The sequence below is a fragment of the Salvelinus fontinalis genome, chromosome 5 (assembly GCF_029448725.1).
Source record: "Salvelinus fontinalis isolate EN_2023a chromosome 5, ASM2944872v1, whole genome shotgun sequence".
NCBI lineage: Eukaryota > Metazoa > Chordata > Actinopteri > Salmoniformes > Salmonidae > Salvelinus > Salvelinus fontinalis.
In genome coordinates, this window is record NC_074669.1 from 41,336,957 (window position 1) to 41,362,010 (window position 25,054).

The following is a 25,054-nucleotide window of genomic DNA, read 5'->3' on the forward strand; positions in this document are numbered from 1 at the left end:
ACACACACACACACACACACACACACACACACACACACACACACACACACACACACACACACACACACACACACACACACACACACACACACACACACACACACACACACAGTAAACCATACATAGCCATTTAGCCCGTCTGTTCATGTTAAACCAACGCTGCCAGTACATGAAGCTCCTCCAACACACACACAGCACCATGCTAATGACATTAGCCTAGCCATGAAGCTCCTCCAACACACACACAGCAACATGTTAATGACATTAGCCTAGCCATGAAGCTCCTCCAACACACACACAGCAACATGCAATGACATTAGCCTAGCCATGAAGCTCCTCCAACACACACGCAACAACATGCTAATGACATTAGCCTAGCCATGAAGCTCCTCCAACACACACACAGCACCATGCTAATGACATTAGCCTAGCCATGAAGCTCCTCCAACACACACACAGCAACATGTTAATGACATTAGCCTAGCCATGAAGCTCCTCCAACACACACACAGCAACATGTTAATGACATTAGCCTAGCCATGAAGCTCCTCCAACACACACACAGCAACATGCAATGACATTAGCCTAGCCATGAAGCTCCTCCAACACACACGCAACAACATGCTAATGACATTAGCCTAGCCATGAAGCTCCTCCAACACACACACAGCAACATGCAATGACATTAGCCTAGCCATGAAGCTCCTCCAACACACACACACAGCAACATGCTAATGACATTAGCCTAGCCATGACGCTCCTCCAACACACACACAGCAACATGCTAATGACATTAGCCTAGCCATGAAGCTCCTCCAACACACACACAGCAACATGCTAATGACATTAGCATATCATGACGCTCTTCCAACACACACGCAACAACATGCTAATGACATTAGCTTAGCCATGAAGCTCCTCCAACACACACACAGCAACATGCTAATGACATTAGCCTAGCCATGAAGCTCCTCCAACACACACACAGCAACATGCTAATGACATTAGCCTAGCCATGACGCTCCGCCAACACACACGCATCAACACGCTAATGACCTTAGCCTAGCCATGAAGCTCCTCCAACACACACACAGCAACATGCTAATGACATTAGCCTAGCCATGACACTCCTCCAACACACACGCAACAACATGCTAATAACATTAGCCTAGCGCTGTGCTTTTAAAGCCTGCACACACTGATGCATATTTAATAGCACGTAGATGTTATATTTTCCCAGATTGCATTTGAAACCCTCTGGATTGAAAGTAGTACATGCATTCACATGCAATCACTTAACAGGAAATCTGAGCAGACATCTAGGGAAAATATTTAAGCGCAGTAGAAACAGATTGTTAGTTAACACACAACAGTCACTGTCATTTTTATGTGTTTCTTTTTTTTGTTTGTATCTATTTGTTGAAGTTGTTTGCCATGATACGCAGTCAGTCAATGCACGTGTAGAGCCATCGATATCAATCAGACGCCATTGAACTCATCTCGCCATTAACTGATCGGCCTACACGGTCACTTGACCACGCTTACTGTCAAGCTGTCACCACTATTCACCAGATGCTGTCCATTGTCTAGCCATCGGTAGCATTAGATCAGATGTTGGTTTGTGTTTGGAGTGAGAGAGTCAGGGTCGTAGTTTACTGAGGTATCTGTTATTGTCTTGTTACAAGGAGTAGAGGCACAGTTAAGGTCTCAATATGCAACCACCGATTCTCTCCACGTTCATTGGTCAATACAGGAACACACACACCATCAACACTGCTAACAGTATTAGTCAATTTTAGGTACATGGGAATGTATTTATTTCACATTTCAAATGTTCAAGGGTGCAATTAGTTCAGTCATTATAGTAGAGTGTTTTAATGTTTGTTAAAAATCCATCCTCTATCCTGATTTAAAACCAGACAGACAGTCCACATGAGCTGTGCGGTTAAGGTTTGATAGGTCAGAATTAAAAGCAGGTAGCCCAAACACAGCTGCCCCCTCAGTCCAGTTCAAGATGGTATCTCTAGTCTAGACTCTAGAGTAGTGTGTCCAGACAGGATTGTGTACTAAGTAGTGTGTGCTCAGCAGTGGATGTTGGGGTGACTGAGTGATGGTTATCCACTGCAATGGAGAACACAGCTGAATAAGCTGGACAAAAGACAGACGAGAAGTTGTAGACAATGGAGAAAAGAGACGAGGCTGTAGTGTGTACCAAAGAGGAGAGTGTACTAAAGACTGTGCACTCGGGGAGTGTGTACTGAGGCGTGTCTAGGACAGAGAAGGGCCTCCCTTTACCAGGGCATCCTTAGTGTACTCAGAAGTGTTCATTCAGGAGTGTATGTCCAGGAGTGTATGGGAGAGAGAAGGCGTGTGTAGGGTCTTCACCACGTGGCTGGTTGTATTCTGAGGTGATTCTGTTCTGCAGGGTTTGTGAAGCGCTTTGGGGCCCAGAGCAGATGAATGGTGCTATTTAAATGTAAGTGCCACATTTCCATTTATTTCAGTTATCCTTCCATTCCTAATTCCGTCCAATCCTGTTCTCTTTCCACAACCTGTCTCTGCCCAGTTCTACATGCCCCACCCACCTACCACCAACCCACTCCAAACACACTTTCAACCCCAACCCACCCTACACACTTTAAAATTTCAACAACACACACACACACTTTCCACCACACACACACACCCACCAATCATTCCCTTAGGGTAAAATATTCAGGACACATCACACACACCTTTCCTCCTTCACCTTTCCCCCTCTTCATCCTCCCTTGTGTTGAAGTCTTAAGGTGTGTATTTTAGTCATCGTGTATTTAAGTCCTCTCTTTGTTAAACCTCCCCTCGCTATTGTGTGTGTATTTCCCATGTCCTGCCCCCTTCCACTTCCTCCTTCCTGTTTCCCAGGTGCCCCGTCTGCATTTATTCCACCAATCGACCGGCGGCCATGGAGTGCCACCTGAAGACCCATTACAAGATGGAGTACAAGTGTCGCATCTGCCAGTCGGTGTGGTGCGACCAGCCCGCGCTGGAGAGGCACGTGCGCGAGCATCGCCTCGGCAACCACTACAAGTGTGAGCAGTGCGGCTACCTGTCCAAGACGGCCAACAAGCTGATCGAGCACGTACGCGTGCACACGGGCGAGCGGCCCTTCCACTGCGACCGCTGCGGCTACAGCTGCAAGCGCAAGGACAACCTGAACCTGCACAAGAAGCTGAAGCACGCCCCGCGCCAGACCTTCGGCTGCACGGAGTGCCCCTTCACCACCACCCACCCCTTCATCTTCAGCCGCCACCTCAAGAAGCACCAGGATGGAGGGGAAGGGGAGGAGGCCGGCGAGGAGGAGTTCCAGGCCCAGCTAGGGGGCTCTCTGGTGGGGTCTCTGCGGGGCGAGGAGCCCTTCCTCCTGGGGGTAGGTGGAGGTGGGGATGGGAGTAGCGGGGGGAGCGGTAGCAGCAGCCCCCTCATGATTCTCTCTGCCTCCCAGGCCCTGCAGTCTGTCGCCCTGTCACTCATCACAGGGAAACAACACCACCGTCAACAGGAACTCCCGCCCCCAGCCCAGCGTTACCTGACAGCGACCACAACCAATGGCGGAGGCCCCTCCCTCTTCTTCCCCTCCCCACGCCACGTCTACGAGCAGTTGGGAAACTGCGAGCGGGCGCACCTGATCCCCCTCACAACCCTGTTCACCCACTGCCACCGCTCCACATTCCACTCGCCCCTCTCCAGACTCCAGAGGCCGCCCTCCTCCTCCCCCCTTTTCCTCTCCTCCACCCCCTCTCCTCCCTCGCCCACCTCACTCAAACACTCCTTCCTGGCTTACCTAGGACTGGGACTGACGGAGAGAGCCAAGACTGTGTGACTGTTCTCCTCTCCTCCTTCTCATCCCTATCTCTTCCCCCTCCCTCTCGTTCCCCTTTCTCTCCATCCCTCTCTCCCTGGACAGTGGTGTGAATGATCGTTATCCACTGCGATGGGGAAAACTTTCCAATCAAGCCAGCTGAATAAGCTGGACAGAGACAGACAAGTAGTTATTGTAGACAATGGAGAAAAAAAAAAGAATTTATCAGAGAAAAGGCTGTATGTGCTAAAAAATGCATTTATATCAAAAGCTGCTTTTCTTATCTGTTATATCGATTGAATTATTACTCTCTCTCTCTACTTTTTATTTTCTAATGTTTGTTTTTTGGACTTTTGAATGACCAGGACCCAACTGCATTATCTGTAAAACGGATCCGTGTTTTCTTTTTGTTTTTGTTAGAAAAGTCGAAAAAGAAGAAGAAACAAAACAAGTGCTCTGACATTTTTAGTGCATTTTTGTCTTTTTGGCTACTACGCATCAGAATAGCATGCCTGCCTCTTTGTTTCCGCTAGCTTTGATGCACGTCATTTAATAGGGTATGATGAACCAATCCCCAGGTTGTTAAATTGTGATGCGCCGCGAACAAGAACCAATGAAACGGAACGCTTTTTCTCAAAAGTCTCGTTTCCAAAGCAACGCCTCAAACCACGCACTTAATGAATTATTTAACAAATGTGTACTGTACATAGTTTTGTAGCCTTCAATCTCCCCCACAACTAAGCTTTGACTTTATCTGTTTGGTTTTGTGTAATGGTGAAACCATATGCATCAAACGTCGACGGAACTCACCTTTGTCTCAGGTGGCGGTCGTCTTGGCAACCCATACACACAGGTGACGTCTTGTACGTTGTTTGACGTTGTGCGGTGGGGTGGACAGAACAAGTGACATTCTCTACTCAAGGCCCTTTGCCAATTCAAACGGTTTTCAAATCAATGTAACACACATTATAGCCTCATGCTATAGTCTTTGCTTTCCCCAACTTAGCCCGTGTGTAACCGTAGCCTAGTCCCAGATGTGTTTGTGCTGTCGTGACAATGACCGTAGGAATTGGCAAGACACCACAAACAGATCTGGGACCAGATTAGTTTTACCCCACCAGCCCACATCAAAGGTTCCATGAGGACACCTGTAACCCCTGAGACCAGGGTCCTATTCATTAGGCACCAAACGGAAGAAAAAGGACTGAATCACCAGAACTTGTCGTTATGCTACGTTGCGCCCTAATGAATATGACCCAGGTGTCGTTCGGTCCAGCATCATGTGTAGAACTATGTATGGACTGGCGCACCATTACGTTAGATAAGCTGTAAGAGATACCTGTTTTGTGGAGGTGACCAGCTGACGGGGTGTTAAAACCCTCAACAGCTCCGGTCACCACAGGCCGATTCAATGGTGCTTTTTGGAGCTCTTTTGTAATTTTGTGTAAAAGAAAAAACAGAAAGAAACTGTTCCAAAATGACTTGAATGAATGTATTTGTCTTTGTTGATGTACGTGATGCGAACGTGATACAGATGTGCGGTGTAGTTGCAGGCAGGGACTGTTGGGTACCGTTGCCTATATGACAGAAAGCAAGGGGTTGGTTTTGTAGGTCGGTGGCCTTCTGTGTCTTTTTAGGTTGTTCATTTGTTTTTTTTCATTCGTCTTTCTCTTTTTTACTGAGCCTTTTAAACGTAGGACGATGAGCGTTTTCTACTAACGTGCATCGCTATTATGAAGCCATTTTGATGAAGGCTCCGATAGGTCCAATGTTGTTGACGAGGAAGCAGCCATTGGTTAGGTTTTGGTGGTGTCGCTTCTATCTCAGTGAGAAGACATGGTACTGCTTTCTATTCCCCCTTCGCTCCATCTCTCAGTTGTAATTGCACTTAGCTTAGTCCCATTTCAAAACCAAAAGCACTTACCTAGTTCATATTGTTATAGTGCAAACGTTTGAGCTGTCGGTCCGATAGGATATCACCGGAAACAGACGTATTACCTTTTTAAGATGTTTGCTGTGAACGATCTGAATCAAAACCGTGATTTCCTGATTTTTGTTGTGTAGACATTTTCTGGTTTAGTGCGGAGGGTTTTTACCTCTGTAAAATTGCAGAGCGCAGATGAACACAAATTGCATGAATTAGACAGTGGAGGTTGAACTAAACTACGCTGGGAGACCCAAAGGGCCCAGCCTAAATTGTCAAAGCCAATTTTGCACAGTGCTGCACTTTTTGAACATGAAAAATGTATTTATCTGTACAGATGGAGATGCTCAACATGAAGAGTGTACATGAGACCAGGCAGCATAATAAAGGCATTTTGTTTTTTTTATTCAAAAGCATTACCCATTTAATTGACCTTGCTCGCATTCCCAAGTGGTCTTTAAGCCAAAATGGTTTCTTATTTGTAAAGGGATTTTTTTTTTTTTAACCTTAATTGTTTTGCTTGTTTCTTGTACTTTTCATTTTGTGATTTTTTTTTTAATATATATTTTTTATTTCTTTGTAATGACAACAAAACAATTGAGAGAACAATGCATTGTTAAGACCAAATGAAACTTAAAAACGAGGTTGTGATGCTAGGATTAAATCCGTCACTTCCTGGTAACAGAGGGGTGTAACAGTTAAATCTCTCCCCCGTGGTTGGTTTTCTTTTAGTTCCCTTTGACAACATAGCAATGTTCAGCATGCTGTCCGCTGGTCGCTGCTACATTATAGTACAAGGAGCCCCCACCCCTGCCACACACACACACTCCTAGGTCAGCTCCAGCTCCTTATCTATCCTCTAATATGTAATACTCTAGTGCCACTTGGTGGAAGGGAACCGCCTGAGACCACTGAGAATGAGTCAAACTGATTTTCAGGGTCCAAATCTAAAAACAAAAACTAAGAGGAACAAAAAAGAATGTGCCCGTCTTTTTACGACTGACTGTATGCCTTTTTTATATATATATAGCTACCGCATAATCATTATGTAATCAAAAATGGCTGCAGTTCTTTCTTCTTATAAAACGGCCCCTTGGTCTGGTTAGTGTGTCTAAGGAGAAGAAAAGGCCGACAGGGATCGCTTCTCTGTCCTTTCCAAACCCAGTATTTTTAAGCACTTATCGTTTGCTTATCATTTTTTGCCTAATTGTAAAGAAGCTGCAGAAGGTGATTTTTTTGTTAAATGTTATGTCGGGTGACTACCTTTCTGAGCACTTCGGAGTACGCATGACATCTCTCTCTCTATTTTATGACTCGACAAGACTCAACTATCTTCTTTTTTGTGTGTTTTCGTTCATCTTTTTGGCACTCAGTAAAAATTGGTATGTGCTGTATAAAGCTTTTTGATTAGTTCATTGTTAAGGCTGTACAGGGTTGTTTGTGACAATAACTGGTAAATAGATCATTTGTACTTTTTTGTTTTTTGTATTCGTTTGTTTTTTGTTTTGGCATTATTTTATGTTCAAAAGTTGCCAGATCTAAATGTAACAGGATTTGAAAGTAAAGCTTACAACAGATATTCTACCTCAGGTCTGGTTTTTCTTTCAATTCTATAATGTGATTTTCAATGTCATGTTGTCTTGATTGTATATAGTTGAAACTGCCTCTCTCCAGGTATAGCTGCTATACCGGTGGAGACGTTTACACCAGGTATAGCTGCTATACCGGTGGAGACGTTTACACCAGGTATAGCTGCTATACCGGTGGAGACGTTTACACCAGGTATAGCTGCTATACCGGTGGAGACGTTTACACCAGGTATAGCTGCTATACCGGTGGAGACGTTTACACCAGGTATAGCTGCTATACCGGTGGAGACGTTTACACCAGGTATAGCTGCTATACCGGTGGAGACGTTTACACCAGGTATAGCTGCTATACCGGTGGAGACGTTTACACCAGGTATAGCTGCTATACCGGTGGAGACGTTTACACCAGGTATAGCTGCTATACCGGTGGAGACGTTTACACCAGGTATAGCTGCTATACCGGTGGAGACGTTTACACCAGGTATAGCTGCTATACCGGTGGAGACGTTTACACCAGGTATAGCTGCTATACCGGTGGAGACGTTTACACCAGGTATAGCTGCTATACCGGTGGAGACGTTTACACCAGGTATAGCTGCTATACCGGTGGAGACGTTTACACCAGGTATAGCTGCTATACCGGTGGAGACGTTTACACCAGGTATAGCTGCTATACCGGTGGAGACGTTTACACCAGGTATAGCTGCTATACCGGTGGAGACGTTTACACCGGGAAAGAAAAGAGCAGCAATGGATCATCCCAAAAATCAAATTATGGAATACCTCAAAGCAATCTAACCGGCCAACACTCAGGCCTTATGAGAGACGGCGGAGGACTCTTTCTGATGCGACGCAGCTCTCTATACGTTTCATAGGCTGTGACATCTGAAATGGCACCCTATTCCCTATATAGTGCACTACTTTTGACCCCTGTTCCCTATAAAGTGAACTACTTTTGACCAGGGCCTGACACGTTGTCAACAATCTAAGCCAACACCGTTTGTTTTGCCCCATAGTTGCGCACGCCTCTGTTTTGTTGCTAAACAACCAACCGGCCTTGCTGCCCTGGTCAAAAATAGTGCGCTACATAGGGAATAGGGTGCAATTTGGGGCGTGTCCACAGTGCTGTAATGGAGGCAGCAGACAGCAGCAGCACGTTCTCACCCAGCCAGAGGTTGGGGCCAGCCTAATGAAAACAGATGAAGCAGAGATAAAGTGTTTGCAGAAATTAAGGGACTCATTTATCACCGTTAGGCCCCGAGCTATAGAACACCTTGGTCTAAAGTTCTCCTTTAACAGGCCTACAGTCAGTATCCCAAACACACACACTCTCTCCCTCTGTATATCCCCATTCTCTCTCCCCCCCCTCTCTCAATTCAATGGCTTTATTGGCATGGGAAACATGTTTACATGAAGTAGATAATAAACAAAAGGGAAATAAACAATTAAAGACATGTCTAATTTAAACTGAAATAGTGCATATCATACACTGCTCAAAAAAATAAAGGGAACACTTAAACAACACAATGTAACTCCAAGTCAATCACACTTCTGTGAAATCAAACTGTCCACTTAGGAAGCAACACTGATTGACAATAAATTTCACATGCTGTTGTGCAAATGGAATAGACAAAAGGTGGAAATTATAGGCAATTAGCAAGACACCCCCCAAAACAGGAGTGATTCTGCAGGTGGTGACCACAGACCACTTCTCAGTTCCTATGCTTCCTGGCTGATGTTTTGGTCACTTTTGAATGCTGGCGGTGCTCTCACTCTAGTGGTAGCATGAGACGGAGTCTACAACCCACACAAGTGGCTCAGGTTGTGCAGTTCATCCAGGATGACACATCAATGCGAGCTGTGGCAAAAAGGTTTGCTGTGTCTGTCAGCGTAGTGTCCAGAGCATGGAGGCGCTACCAGGAGACAGGCCAGTACATCAGGAGACGTGGAGGAGGGCAACAACCCAGCAGCAGGACCGCTACCTCCGCCTTTGTGCAAGGAGGTGCACTGCCAGAGCCCTGCAAAATGACCTCCAGCAGGCCACAAATGTGCATGTGTCAGCATATGGTCCCACAAGGGGTCTGAGGATCTCATCTCGGTACCTAATGGCAGTCAGGCTACCTCTGGCGAGCACATGGAGGGCTGTGCGGCCCCACAAAGAAATGCCACCCCACACCATGACTGACCCATCGCCAAACTGGTCATGCTGGAGGATGTTGCAGGCAGCAGAACGTTCTCCACGGCGTCTCCAGACTCTGTCACGTCTGTCACACGTGCTCATGTGCTCAGTGTGAACCTGCTTTCATCTGTGAAGAGCACAGGGCGCCAGTGGCGAATTTGCCAATCTTGGTGTTCTCTGGCAAATGCCAAACGTCCTGCACGGTGTTGGGCTGTAAGCACAACCCCCACCTGTGGACGTCGGGCCCTCATACCACCCTCATGGAGTCCGTTTGAGCAGACACATGCACATTTGTGGCCTGCTGGAGGTCATTTTGCAGGGCGCTGGCAGTGCACCTCCTTGCACAAAGGCGGAGGTAGCGGTCCTGCTGCTGGGTTGTTGCCCTCCTACGGCCTCCTCCACGTCTCCTGATGTACTGGCCTTTCTCCTGGTAGCGCCTGCATGCTCTGGACACTACGCTGACAGACACAGCAAACCTTTTTGCCACAGTTCGCATTGATGTGCCATCCTGGATGAACTGCACTACCTGAGCCACTTGTGTGGGTTGTAGACTCCGTCTCATGCTACCACTAGAGTGAGAGCACCGCCAGCATTCAAAAGTGACCAAAACATCAGCCAGGAAGCATAGGAACTGAGAAGTGGTCTGTGGTCACCACCTGCAGAATCACTCCTGTTTTGGGGGGTGTCTTGCTAATTGCCTATAATTTCCACCTTTTGTCTATTCCATTTGCACAACAGCATGTGAAATTTATTGTCAATCAGTGTTGCTTCCTAAGTGGACAGTTTGATTTCACAGAAGTGTGATTGACTTGGAGTTACATTGTGTTGTTTAAGTGTTCCCTTTATTTTTTTGAGCAGTGTATAAACAGCCAATACTTTGAAGGGGTGAGAGACCCCCTCTCTCCCCCTTTAGTATTGACAGTTACATATGGCTGTTTATATGATATGCACTATTTCAGTTGAAAGTCTGTATATTATGCAGTAATGTTATCTGTTCATATTACCCAATGATCTGTATCTACAGTACCTCATCCACAGGATTTCAGTGTTGCTCAGAGTAAAGTATGGAGCTTCGGCGATGCTAGACCAACTGGTCATCTCACTGCCCTGGATCTTAACCTTTACAGAGTTCACCCGTGTTCAAGTCTGAAACTCCTCTCTCTTCTCTATGTAGTTCAAATGTTGGCGTCTAGATCTGGCCGTTTGCCATACCGTGGTATTAATGAGTCTTCTCTCCAGTGTGTTTAAAGCTGCTTAATTAAGTTCAAAGCAGTGCCAGGGTCACTAGGGGCCTGCTCAGCTGACCTCCCTATGAGTGGAAGTGTTGATTAGGAAGTGGAGATGGAGACACTCGCGCGGGCACAACTTGCATACACACTAGTGGAGACTCACTCACTCGCACACACATGGCAGGACAGTATTGATTTGAGGGTATAAAGACGTCTAAAGATTGACTTCCATTCATATTTAGCTCATGCCTATAGCATCTTATATTACTATACAATGCTATTGTCCAAAATGTAGAATTTCTCCTTCCTCACAAAAAGGTGTATATATATTTATAATAATATCCCTCCACCCCTGGGCTCAAGCTGTCTGCACAGCGAAGACCTTTCGACACCACCTCGCGAAAGTTGGCCGGCACCGATCGATAGCGTGTTAGCTTTTTGTTTGTAGGTTCAGGCTGCCTTGGCTTTATTACAGCTGGTTCGAGTCACGGGGGAGTCACAGCGGCGCGGCTTTGCAGGCAGAGGGAGAGAGAAAGAGAGGGAAAGAGACAGAGGGAGAGCGAGAGGAGCTCCCTATTGTTTGCCAAAAGTGTAATCCCACTGTGACCTGGGCTGACCCCGCCCTGAGAGGAAAGCTGCTTAGACAGAAGTGTGTGTCGGCAGGAGGGATCTGCCACCCAGCGGCCTGCCTCCCTCTGTCTTTCCACTTTTTCCTCTTTCTCTCTAGTATGGTGATTCTCTCTATCTACCCTTTTTCTTTCTCACTGTACCCCTCTATCTACCTTTCTCTCTCCCTCCACTCCTTTCTCTCTCTCCCACTTTATTTCTCCCGCTCACTTCCTCCCCTACCCTGTTCTCTCACTCCTCCCCTACCCTCCTTTTCTCTCCCTCCATCTCACTCTCTCCACCTCCCTCTTATTCCCCCTTTCTCTCCTCCCTCTACTCTCATGTCTGCCCTGAAGCATCAGTACTTCCCAGGCTCCCTCTCTTCACCCCTGTCTGTCCATGGTGGGTTTGAGGTCTTAGCATGTGAAGGAGAAGAAGCTGAAGCTAAGTAAAGACAGATCCTCTCTCCCCTCCATAGAGAAAACAAACTGAGGGGGCAAACAGAGGATGTGTCCAAAATGGCACCCTATTCCCTATATAGTGCACTACTTTTGACCAGAGTCCATAGGACTTTGGTCAAAAGTAGTGTGCACTATAAAGATAAGGTTGCCATTTTGTACGTAACCAGAGAGACAAAGAGAAGGCCTGCAACAGAGAGGCTGTGGTACTAGGAGAAGAGAGGATTGTTGGTGCAGAGAAAAATAAGGGGGAAACTAACTCTGGATTTGATTTAGTATGGGGTATACCAGCACTAATGCAACTTTTCAGAAATGACTAGTTTCCAAACCAAACTTATTTTATAAAGTGAATGTAATTTCAGATCGAGTTCAATGAAATCCAATGTGCTACAACCTTATCCATTCGTTGATAATCACGTTCTATTACGACTGGACAGCTTCCACCTCAGGTGAGAAAAACACCTCTTATCCAATCAAGAGCTGGGATCTAGCCAAGTAAAAAAGGGATAGGGGGATGATCTGTAGTCTGGGTTAGGTCCCAAGTGCACTACTTTTGACCAGAGCTCTATGGATCCTGGTCTAAAGTAGTGCACTTTATAGCGAATAGGGTTCTATGTGGGAGCCCTGCAGTCTCCTGTGGTGTATCACTCATTTGCCCGTCCAGAATAGGCAACAGAGAGGACATGCATTTACTTGCTTGTCCTTCTGCAGCCAATCCCACCAACCAGGGCCTGACGTCACCATCACTAGCCAACCACCCCATGCGGTGTGAGCTCCTAATCGCAGGGGTGAGACATCGCTCGGTAGAGGCGGAGGGGGTCCGCGACAATCTGATTCAGGAAGATCCACAGGGGGTACCATCGCCACCGAGGAAGAGGGATTACCAAGAAGCCACCGGGCTCTGGCGTATCCAGACTTGGGGCCGCCCCGGAACATTATAGGTGGATGGATCGTATAGCCACACACACACTGCCTCACTACACAACTCCAAACATAAGCTGGGTGATTTTGATTGGACAAGGAAGGCATGTTTACTGTACTGTATATAAGGGGGAGGGATTTACTGTAACTTGGTGAAACAGATGGGGGGTCATACCACTTAGCTAGGAAGAGTCATCTGAAATGGAGACCCAGTAAATCTCATGACTGTTGTCAGGGCTAGACTGTTACCATGGCACTACGGGACACTGACCAGCCATAGGTTACTTGGTTTCTATGGATATGAGCTCTTCGGTCATAACACAATGGCATGAATAGGTCTTTTCATTTTCCTATTGGACATCACGCTCAGTGATACTGGCATCATCTTCTGTTTTGTTTTTGTTGACATTTAGAACATGATAGTATGTGCACAGTCTTTTAAAATGTGGTCATTTCCAGCATCTTGCCAGCATCAATCAGTTACCATCAAATGCAATCTAAAATGTATCTCTTCTAATTAGCCATTCTATTCTATTCTACCTTTAGATCTATTGCTGCTTTATATTTATATTCCTCACCATTTCTGTCTATTACAAGACCAGCACTGATTTCAATGATTCAGGTCCGTAGAGATCTGAGGCTGGCAGGTTTTTGTGCGTGTGGCTTCTTTTTAAGAGCAGATCCAAGGTCAGAGACGAGCTAATCCTGCTCCTCATTCCCCTGGTGAAGTAATGAAGTGTAACACTGACCCCAGTCTCACCCCCAACGATCTGCTTCGGCTGGCCAGGTGAAAAACTGATCTGGAGACAGTTGTACTTTATTCTTGGTTTGGAAATACAGTAAAACCAGGTACAGCGGTTGTTTACTGAGGAATCCACACAGAGAAACATAAGGGTATCATTCTCCATGTTTTCAAATCCACCACAATATCCAATGTGACATTGAACCAGTGGTGTGTATTCATGGATGCCAAGGGAAGCCAGTCTTTCCCAAAACATTTCTAAGAAACAAACACAAAATGTTTCATAATTGCCCTTCAATTCGCAAGAGGCTGAATGTATCTAACCGAAGAAAGCATTCGAGCAAGCGAAACACCGGCCATCTATCTGATGCTGTCTGGTCCAAAAGAGTATGACATCGTGCCGCCCGTAGCATTGAATGCATGGGAAGCCAGCGAGCATTTGGCCTCCCTTGATTAAAAAAAAAGCATCAAATAATAGCCACTCAGCATTGAGCTAAACTGAGTGAGCTCAACTGTGAATGGTCTTGGCACACCAAAAAAAAAGTGTCATGGGAAGCCCGTTTGGATTTGTCGTCTCTCCTGTCAAATCGCATTGAGAGCATATGTCTTTGACAGAATGGTTTTCTACTTGCACCAACACGCACACACAGACACAAATCAGAACCACGAACAGCCACATTTTATTTAGCTTACGTTGATTGGACTAAATGGTTTTTGATATCTTTTAGTTGTCATTGTATTTGACTAAGCAGAGGTGATTAGATGTTGAAATGTTGAAGTTGAAGCAAACAACACAATTATCACAACACACAGGTTGTAATGTGGCTTTTTTCTCTGGATTGGCTTCCCCGGTGATTTTACCCACGTACCACCACTGTGTTGAACAGACATGTTTAGACACAGAAACCACCATCTTTAATAGAATCCTTCCTATTTGTGTTAAGACCTGATCACTGCCTGGTTAGTAGTGTTTTAAATGATTCCATGTACTTGAGCATCTAACAATTTCTACAATGCATTTCAATTAGCCTAATCCAATTGCGGTCTTCAATCAATTACGGGACCGCCCCATACTCGTTTGTCTTCCAATCAAGACATTGGGAATCCTACCATCAATTCTCATTTAAGAGGAGAGCGGGTCAAACAAATTAACTTGGATCGCATCCATCCAGATGTCTGGTCTAGTCGTTGTACGTGGCTACTACTACACGATAAAACACATTTTTGGGCAAGTCGGACATCTTGTATTCCCATCTTGGAATAATCTACTTATATATCATATAAGACTGCTGTGGAGTGTGGAGATATCATCAATTAGTATTTCATGTCCACCATCCGGACCATTATACAGCAGCTTACAAGGCAAGATAGCGTTGTTGTGGAAGCAGTTATGCAAAGTGGTCACTAGCTGGCACAGCCACAATATAAACCTAACCTTAACCACACTGCTAACCCTAATACCAAACCCTAACCTTAACCACACTGCTAACACTAATGCTAAACCCTAACCACACTGCTAACACTAATGCTAAACCCTAACCACACTGCTAACCCTAATGCCAAACCCTAACCACACTGCTAACCCTAATGCCAAACCCTAACCTTAACCACACTGCTAACCCTAATGCCAAACCCTAACCACACTGCTAACCCTAATGCCAAACCCTAACCACACTGCTAACCCTAATGCCAAACCCTAACCTTAAATTAAGACAAAAAAGCACTTATGTATTTTTACAATAAACCCAATTTTGGCCTCCAGGTAAGACTCAGGACAATAACACTGGGTGAATCAACGTCGTTTCCACATCATTTCAATGAAATGATGTTGAACCAACGTGAAATAGACGTTGAATTGACGTCTGTGCCCAGTTGGAAACATCAACCGGAATACAAGCTTACTGTACGGAATACATATTATGAACTTCCTCATTCCTCCTCAGACCTACTCTAGTCAAGTATCAACCCTGCACAAGTCAAGCGTTAACCCTCCCCTAGTCAAGTGTCATCCCTCCTCCTCAACCCTCCCCTAGTCCAGGGTTTCCCAAACTCGGTCCTGGTGCCCCCTGTGGGTGCACGTTTTGGTTTTTGCCCTAGAACTACACAGCTGATTCAAATAACCAACTCATCATCAAGCTTTGATCATTTCAATCAGCTGTGTAGTGCCAGGGCAAAAAACAAAACCAGGACTGAGTTTGGGAAAGCCTGAAGCGCCAACCCTGCATTGGTCAGATATTACCCCTGCTCTAGTCAAGCATGTTATCACTCCGACCTTGTGAAAGTGACAAACTGACGTGTTCATTTTCATCAAAAACAACTTCATATCTGGGATTTCTATTGGAGAAGCAGTTTCTGCCTATCTTCATACTGTACTGTCTTTGCCTCAAAGGTTTACATATCTTGGTTAATAAGATTCTCAATTACACTCACACACACGTCACATATCACCATGACTACAGTAACAGAACATGATTATACCAGCATTTGTTCTGAAAAGATCATGTACCAATGTCAGATAACACATCAGTTTCTTTACCAAGACAGGCAGATAGGCACTGGCACAGTACAACTAACAAATAAACAAAAGCTTACTCTACAGTCTTGAGTTCAGCCAGTCCAGATGTAGGTAGCGACTCAGGAGCAGCACAGCGATGGTTGCCAAGGTGCCCAGATAGTCATTTAACCCTCATTGGTGGAGAGACACACAAGCTGAAGGGCAAATTCGTTTTTTCAAACTGGGCACTTTCCATTCTCAATATTTCCCCTGTAGTATAACAGATAAATACCGATTTTTAGAGGGATTTCTGTCATCTGCAAATGCCAGCCATGCTCTTTCATTTCAGTAAGAAGCCTGCATTCTGCTTTTGGGTGTGATTTAGGCTATTTGCGAGAAACAACGATAATCACTTCTATTGGAAACATAAAAGAGCAAGTTACACCACTAAGGTCAATAGCAGGAATGGCCGGACTTCAAAACCCTCATCTCATTGGTTTCTCACTGCAGTCCACCATGAAATGGAGGCAGAATAATACAAGTAGGGCATGTAGGATCTGAAGAGACCATCCTATAGGGAGACCTTCCTCCACCACACAAGAGCGCTCTCTCAGTCAGTTCTCAGGGCCATAGCATGTTTGGATGTCGATGAGCAGGAATTCCATGGCACCGACTTTCAACAGACGCCCTGAGAGTACCACAGGAATGGTTATCACAACAATTAGACTGACAGCTCTTTTCTAAACCAATCTTGATTTATTTTGTTTCCCTAAGATTAATGTCCTGCCTGTACAGTAAAGTTGGCTTTGGTTTGAAGTATAAAATGGGGCAATCTCTCTCCCTCTCTCATAAACACACACACTGCTAGCATGGATTCATTTAGGTGGTCATGTTAAATGATGCATACTAGCACATTCCTCTCCTTCTCTCTGACACACACACAGCTTGCTGCTAGAGGGAGACACCTGGTCCATATCCTCGTGCCAGAAAAACGCCACGTCCGGCTGTCCAGTCAGTCTGTGTCCAGTTGCCAGACCAGTGGTCCAGTGTGGCTGGCACCGGTTACCCTGCCCATCTGCCACCAGGTGCTAACTCGCCCCGTCGCCCGCTCTACCTGCTCCCACGCAACTTGTCCGGGGAGAGCGGGAAGTGGCGGGAACAATGAGTCACGGCGGTGCCCACTGCCCTGGCACGGCTCCCTGACATGTCAACGTGACGTGATGAAGCCAGCTTCGCCAGCCACGGCCACAGCTTCCTGCCCGCCTCACAGGCCTTTTACTGTGGGCCGTGTCCGCTTTGCCCCCGGAGCAGAGAGAGGAGCCAGGAACATGCCAGGGCAGTAAAACGGCCAGTGATCAACTACCAGGGAGCAGAGCTCAGCTGCCATCTTGTTACCTCAGTGGGTAGAACAGGGTCGTGTTCATTAGGCATCAAACGGAACAAAAATGGACTGAAACAGGGATGGACCAGTTGAACCATGTCCAATAGGAAGCACTAGTTTCTATTTTCTGTTGTAAAACGTTTTGATACGGTATACCCTGATGAATAAGACCCTGGTAGGCTTAGGGCAGGGTGGAGAATGGGCTGTATCCATTACCCTCCATTAGTGAACCAAATCAAAACACACCCCTTTATATCGCATATTAAAAGGTGCATTTTTAGGAATACAAATCTTTTTTTATCATTTCATATAGCCCAATTTTCAGATTATGTTAATCAAAAATCCAGGGAAACAAGCATGTGCAGTTATTTTAACCAGGTTTGAGTGGTAGCCTAGTCGTTTGGAGGGTCTGGTGCTTGGCTGACCCAGTCCAGCAGCGGGCAGGGGTACCCCAGGGCAGCAGCACTGAGTGGTCATTAACATATGGCCAAGGAGAGGGCAAGGCAGAGTGCAGTCTATCGGTAGTTAATAGCAACTATCCAATATAAACCTCCTCCGTTCCAGAAAGTAAAAACTAGATTACGTCCCAAATGGCACCATATTCTCTATATAGTGCACTACTTTTGATCCAGAGCCCGTGGGCAAAAGTAGTACACTATGTAGGAAATAGGGTGCCATTTGGGACGCGGATTAGAACACTTTTTACTGGTTGCCAAGGCATTAAGTGCTGTGGCATTAATTCCTCCATCATAAAAGACACTGGGCTCAAAGCACAGTGGAATAAAATACAAGATTGTACCGTTCTTCTTCTGCTTCTCTACATGAATCAATTTAGCGGAGTCTGGGATTGTGGCGTGCAGGGAGCTGTCTGGTAGTTTTCCCAACACAGCAGAGAGAGACAGTGTGTGTGTAGCTGTGGACAGGGGTGACAGGCTGGCCTCTGTATGCAGCCGGGGAGAAGTGAAGGAGTGTAGTCCAGCATTGCCTCAAAACATGGTCTGTCTGGAGCACAGACTGGAGAGACCACTGGAGCACAGCCTGGAGAGACCACTGGAGCACAGCCTGGAGAGACCACTGGAGCACAGCCTGGAGAGACCACTGGAGCACAGCCTGGAGAGACCACTGGTTGCCCAGCCTGGAGAGATCACTGGTTGCCCAGCCTGGAGACCACTGGAGCACAGCCTGGAGAGACCACTAGAGCACAGCCTGGAGAGACCACTAGAGCACAGCCTGGAGAGACCACTGGAGCACAGACTGGAGAGACCACTGGAGCACAGCCTGGAGAGACCACTGGAGCACAGCCTGGAGAGACCACTGGAGCACAGACTGGAGAGACCACTGGAGCACAGCCTGGAGAGACCACTGGAGCACAGCCTGGAGAGACCACTGGAGCACAGACTGGAGAGACCACTGGAGCACAGCCTGGAGACCACTGGTTGCCCAGCCTGGAGAGACCACTGGAGCACAGACTGGAGAGACCACTGGAGCACAGCCTGGAGAGACCACTGGAGCACAGCCTGGAGAGACCACTGGAGCACAGACTGGAGAGACCACTGGAGCACAGCCTGGAGAGACCACTGGAGCACAGCCTGGAGAGACCACTGGAGCACAGCCTGGAGACCACTGGTTGCCCAGCCTGGAGAGACCACTGGTTGCCCAGCCTGGAGAGACCACTGGTTGCCCAGCCTGGAGAGACCACTGGTTGCCCAGCCTGGAGAGACCACTGGTTGCCCAGCCTGGAGAGACCACTGGTTGCCCAGCCTGGAGAGACCACTGGTTTCCCAGCCTGGAGAGACCACTGGTTTCCCAGCCTGGAGAGACCTCTGGTTTCCCAGCCTGGAGAGACCTCTGGTTTCCCAGCCTGGAGAGACCTCTGGTTGCCCAGCCTGGAGAGACCACTGGTTTCCCAGCCTGGAGAGACCACTGGTTGCCCAGCCTGGAGAGACCACTGGTTGCCCAGCCTGGAGAGACCACTGGTTGCCCAGCCTGGAGAGACCACTGGTTTCCCAGCCTGGAGAGACCACTGGTTGCCCAGCCTGGAGAGACCACTGGAAAGACGGATAATAGAGACTGGCAAGAGGGCAGCACGACCAGGAGAGATGGACGGGCGGAGAGAGAGAGAACAGGGGATATTCACTTTTGTATATTATCTACTTCACTTGCTTTGGCAATGTTAACATATGTTTCCCATGCCAATAAAGCCCCTTGAATTGAATTGAGAGGAGAGAGAAGGGCCAGGAGTGAGAGATAGGAAGAGACGGGGAGTGAGGGATGGGTAGAGATAGAGAGAGGGGAGAGAGAGAGAAGGGTATTGAGAGGAGAGGGGGGTGAGGGCTAGTGAGAGTACAGCCAGAGATAATAAGGGGGAGCTAGTAGCTTAATTTTCACCCTACATATCACTGATCTAGGACACAGCCTCTCAAGGCAGAGAGCTGAGGCAGAGAGAGAAGAGATGGGGGAGGAAGAGAGGGGAGGGGGAGAGAAGAGAGGGGAGAGGCAGAGGGGAGGGGAAGAGAGAAGAGAGGGGAGGGGAGGCGGAGAGAGGGGAGGCAGAGAGAGATGGGAGGGGAGAGGCAGAGAGGGGGGGGGGGGGGGCAGAGAGGGGAGGGGGGGGGAGAAGAGGAGGGGGGGGGAGAAGAGAGTGGAGGCAGAGAGAGATGGGAGGGGAGAGGCAGAGAGGGGAGGGGGAGAGAGAAGAGAGGGGAGAGGCAGAGAGGGGAGGGGGAGAGAGAAGAGAGGGGAGAGGCAGAGGGGAGGGGGAGAGAGAAGAGAGGGGAGAGGCAGAGGGGAGGGGGAGAGAGAAGAGAGGGGAGAGGCAGAGGGGAGGGGGAGAGAGAAGAGAGGGGAGAGGCAGAGGGGAGGGGGAGAGAGAAGAGAGGGGAGAGGCAGAGGGGAGGGGGAGAGAGAAGAGAGGGGAGAGGCAGAGGGGAGGGGGAGAGAGAAGAGAGGGGAGAGGCAGAGGGGAGGGGGAGAGAGAAGAGAGGGGAGAGGCAGAGGGGAGGGGGAGAGAGAAGAGAGGGGAGAGGCAGAGGGGAGGGGGAGAGAGAAGAGAGGGGAGAGGCAGAGGGGAGGGGGAGAGTTGCCAAGCCAGGACCTCTCTGCCTGGGTTGATCTCTCTGTCTCTGCCAGAGAACACTGAGTACTGACAGATACACACACCAGAGGGAGGAGACCGGGTCCAAGACGTCCATCCACCTTTTGAAAGATGCACTGTGTCCGCCGGGTCTCGTCGGACCTCCTTTTGTTTAAACAAGACATCTCAGTCGGTCAGATGTTATTCCAGACATTCTCAGGGTAGTAGAGACCGATTATTGGCCCGCAGTAATCGAACAGCTGAATTCACTTAGGCCCAGAGGAGGCACAGCCAGGCCAATTAGACTGTGGATTAAGAGTGATTGCCTTCTGTGTCCTGAGGTGGCGCGGACTGGCGCTGGCTGCCATCTTGAGAATCGCTTTCATTAGGTTCTATTATCATGGCGGCTGCTGGCTATGCTAAGATAAGCTAACACGCACGCGCAAACGATAAGCACCACCATCACCGGCTTTAAAAAAGAATGGACCCTCCCTATAATGTATTTTACATGGAGTCTGGAGTGGGGGTGGATTTTAAGATTTTATTAATGCAACCCAGGTGGGTGATGGGTCAGTAGTTTGTAGTTTTGGCTGGAAAGGGGCAGCGTGAGAGAACCCTTTTTCCTTACCAGACTAGCCAGGGCGTTTTTTTTTATCAGGCAGTGCGCGCGGGGAGCCTAAGCAGCTGGATTTCATTAATTGAGTGCTGGCAGCAACGTCCCTCTCTCCATCTCTCTCTTTTACAGCAGTGGTGACTCACACAGTGGGATTCATCCTTCTCTCCCGCTCCCTCCGATATCATCTTCCAACCATAACTACAAATAATTATTCACTCAAATCCATTACCAGAGGTCAACCAAGTTCCCCCAATCGGCTTCTAAAGTCCAATTACTGGGCGCCAAGGAAGGCTCCTTCTCTCTCTCCCTCTCCATATGTAGATCATCGTCCACGGGCCCATAGGCAGCAGGCAGGCGGGCAGGCGAGCAAATTACACACAGCAAACACAGGTCTGTGTGTGAAAGAGAGAAAGAGAACATTAGTGTCTGGATGAGAATGAGTTTTCCCCAGGTGCTTTAATAAAGGGGGAGACTCACACTAGCTGACCACCTGAGAGGCCCCGTCTTACTATTTACCACCATGATCTGCCTACTAGGTTTAATAGAATGACTAGACCCCACTACCACCATGATCTGCCTTCTAGGTTCTGTAGAATGACTAGACCCCACTCTACCACCATGATCTGCCTACTAGGTTCTGTAGAATGACTAGACCCCTCTCTACCACCATGATCTGCCTTCTAGGTTCTGTAGAATGACTAGACCCCACTACCACCATGATCTGCCTTCTAGGTTCTGTAGAATGACTAGACCCCACTCTACCACCATGATCTGCCTACTAGGTTAAATAGAATGACTAGACCCCACTCTACCACCATGATCTGCCTACTAGGTTTAATAGAATGACTAGACCCCACTCTACCACCATGATCTGCCTTCTAGGTTCTGTAGAATGACTAGACCCGACTACCATCATGATCTGCCTACTAGGTTCAGTTGAATGACTAGACCCCACTACCACCATGATCTGCCTACTAGGTTCAGTAGAATGACTAGACCCCATTCTACCACCATGATCTGAAAACTAGGTTCTGTCGAATGACTAGACCCCACTCTACCACCATGATCTGCCTACTAGGTTCAGTAGAATGACTAGACCCCATTTTACCACCATGATCTACCTACTAGGTTCTGTAGAATGACTAGACCCCACTCTACCACCATGATCTGCCTACTAGGTTTAATAAAATGACTAGACCCCATTTTACCACCATGATCTGCCTACTAGGTTCTGTAGAATGACTAGACCCCTCTCTACCACCATGATCTGAAAACTAGGTTCTGTAGAATGACTAGACCCCACTCTACCACCATGATCTGCCTACTAGGTTTAATAGAATGACTAGACCCCACTACCACCATAATCTGCCTACTAGGTTCAGTAGAATGACTAGGCCCCATTCTACCACCATGATCTGCCTACTAGGTTCTGTAGAATGACTAGACCCCACTCTACCACCATGATCTGCCTACTAGGTTTAATAGAATGACTAGACCCCACTATCACCATTATCTGCCTACTAGGTTCTGTAGAATGACTAGACCCCACTGAAACTGGTAGTGAGACGCAATAAAAACTAGCCAATCAGTACCTCATCATCCATATGAAGACACCCTATAGATAGATTAACCCTACGTTCCATCCTACACTCCTTATAATATCACATGTCCCCCAGCCACTAGGGTTCTACTGCTAGAGCAGAGAGAGAGATGCTATGTTGTAATGAGGGGGTTGCTTAGAGGGTGAGCACACAAACAACAAAAAGCACAAATCTCACACATACACACAAATCTCTCACACACACACACACACACACACACACACACACACACACACACACCCTCCATCCTCTCTCCAGTCCACTCCATCCCTACTAGTGACTGTGGGTCCTTGGATCATTTTGCAGCAGTCTTGAAACTGAGCCGTGAGCCTGAATGAAATGCTTCACACACACTCATCTGTCACGTGAGAGAGACGGCAGAGCAGCCAGCCGAGTCGGTGCGACCCGGGCGGGAGAAGTGTGTGTGTGTCATGGAATGAGGAGGGCAGTGTGTGTGAGGGAGGTATGTGTGTGTGGAGGGTTTGTGTGTATGAAAGAGGGAGGTGTGTGTGTGTGTGTGTGTGTGTGTGTGTGTGTGTGTGTGTGTGTGTGTGTGTGTGTGTGTGTGTGTGTGTGTGTGTGTGTGTGTGTGTGTGTGTGTGTGTGTGTGTGTGTGTGAGCAGGGGGGACTGTGGGGAGACGAAGAGAGCCAACACAGCAGGGAGGGAGAGGCTTTGTGGATCGGCAGACCATGACCAGCGGCCACACTACACACAGAGAAAGAGCCCAGCGTTAGCGTGGTGGGAGGGCCCAGGTGACATTTCATTCAGTGTCACACATCCCACTCTCTCTGATCAGAGCAGACAACATGCCCAAATACAACACCAGCAGAACCCACAATAAAACAAACACCACCGAGGGGTTACTTTCAATCCTTACCACTGAAGCATTACAGATTTCTAGATAGAAATGTGAAGGTAATTTGCGATTGAGCCGACATATGTAGCGTTTACCGTCTCCGCCAACTTGGGAACATTACCTTTCAATTTCAAATTGGGCTTTAGTGCTGAATTTCCGCGATACGGATTGAATAGAGCCCTAGGTCTCTGTCTGGTGCTACACACGACAAGTTACCACGACAACGCTTTATACTAACCATTCATCATTCTAAGACATGGTTCTGTACACCAGCAACACCAACAACAGACTGCATAGGTCTGTCTCCACAACGATTCCTACACTACCATTTCTAACAATAAGACTTGGTTGTTTTTATTTATAGAAACAATACACATAGGAATGTGACTGTCATGTCGCTACGACAACACTCTATACTACTAACCATTCATAATGAGTACATTGTTATGTAATTAGTCATCATTTGCAGATATTGTCAAGTGGAGCTGAGTTTAGACTGTAATTAAACACAATTTCAAATAAAGTGACGCTTGTGTGTTGGATGAAAATGTGGGGATGGACCGCCACTCTGACGGACAGAAAAAACATCAATCCAAGTCTTGAGAAATGGAAAATCCCCCTCGAACCCCATCAAAGGCCGTGTCCATGTCCTGTGCTTACATTAAAGAAATGTCTCTAAATGGTAAACACATGTGGACTGGTCTGTGTTTGGGCTAAAATGGCTGAACGTTGAACATAATACGACGGCATTTGAGTTAATCTTTCCACTGAGAAACCGCATCAGGGTGTTTACACCGAAGCCTAGTGTACGCTGTGTGTGTGTGTGTGTGTGTGTGTCCAGAGATTGAGCTAGAACTGACTGTTCCCTAGAGCGGTACAGTGTGTGTGTGTGAGAGAGAGACAGTGTGATGAAGGGGAAGGGTGTTACTCAAGCCTAATGAATCCATCTGCATTCAGGGGGCAGTCTTCCTCCAGGCGCAGACAGGAGCAAACGACTGCCAACCTGCGAGCAGAGAGACTCTGGAGGCTGGGGCTCACTCCTCCGGAACAGACAGATGTAAACGATTAGGGAAAGATTGAAGTGGATGGAATAATCTGGGGGGACTGGGACGGATTTGACTAAGAATCTAGGGATTCTTTCCTAACAACAAACATAGGTTTGTGGCTATGGACTGCAGCATAGAAGCAGTTTTCCCCCACTATGTAGACTGTCCTTTACATAGTTTACACTGGCGCTGTACAATGAGGGCAATTCCCACTGTTATTTTTATTTTATTTACAGAGGTTGTTGCCTACTGCGCCCTGGGCTGGTGTAACGGACACTTTATGATAATACTACTGTCTCTTTGATCATTCCTCTGCCCAGCGGTAGGTAGGTAGCCTAGTATCTGCTAGAAGCCAGGCTCTGACTGGCATGGAGGATGGATGTGAAGGATTACCATGGTGTCCTCAGAGCTTCAGGGAAGAAGGATCTGGTGTCCTAGCAGCCTCTCTGTGACCTGTCACACAGCACATCCTGAGGGGAGGAGCACTGGATGCTGG

The 25,054-nt window shown here is 47.4% G+C and overlaps 1 protein-coding gene across 4 annotated transcripts in view; it reads left to right on the forward strand.

Moving 5' to 3' along the window:
- Window positions 1–7,344, forward strand: part of LOC129855592 (zinc finger protein 827-like) — a gene marked incomplete at its 5' end in the record, with an annotated part of 69,459 nt that extends 62,115 nt beyond the window's left edge. For 2 of the 4 annotated variants that reach the window (XM_055923420.1, XM_055923421.1), the window contains 1 exon segment: window positions 2,905–7,344. In XM_055923420.1, the coding sequence (XP_055779395.1) occupies window positions 2,905–3,862 (958 nt within the window). 4 annotated transcript variants of the gene reach the window in all.
- Between the last annotated feature and the right edge of the window lie 17,710 nt (window positions 7,345–25,054).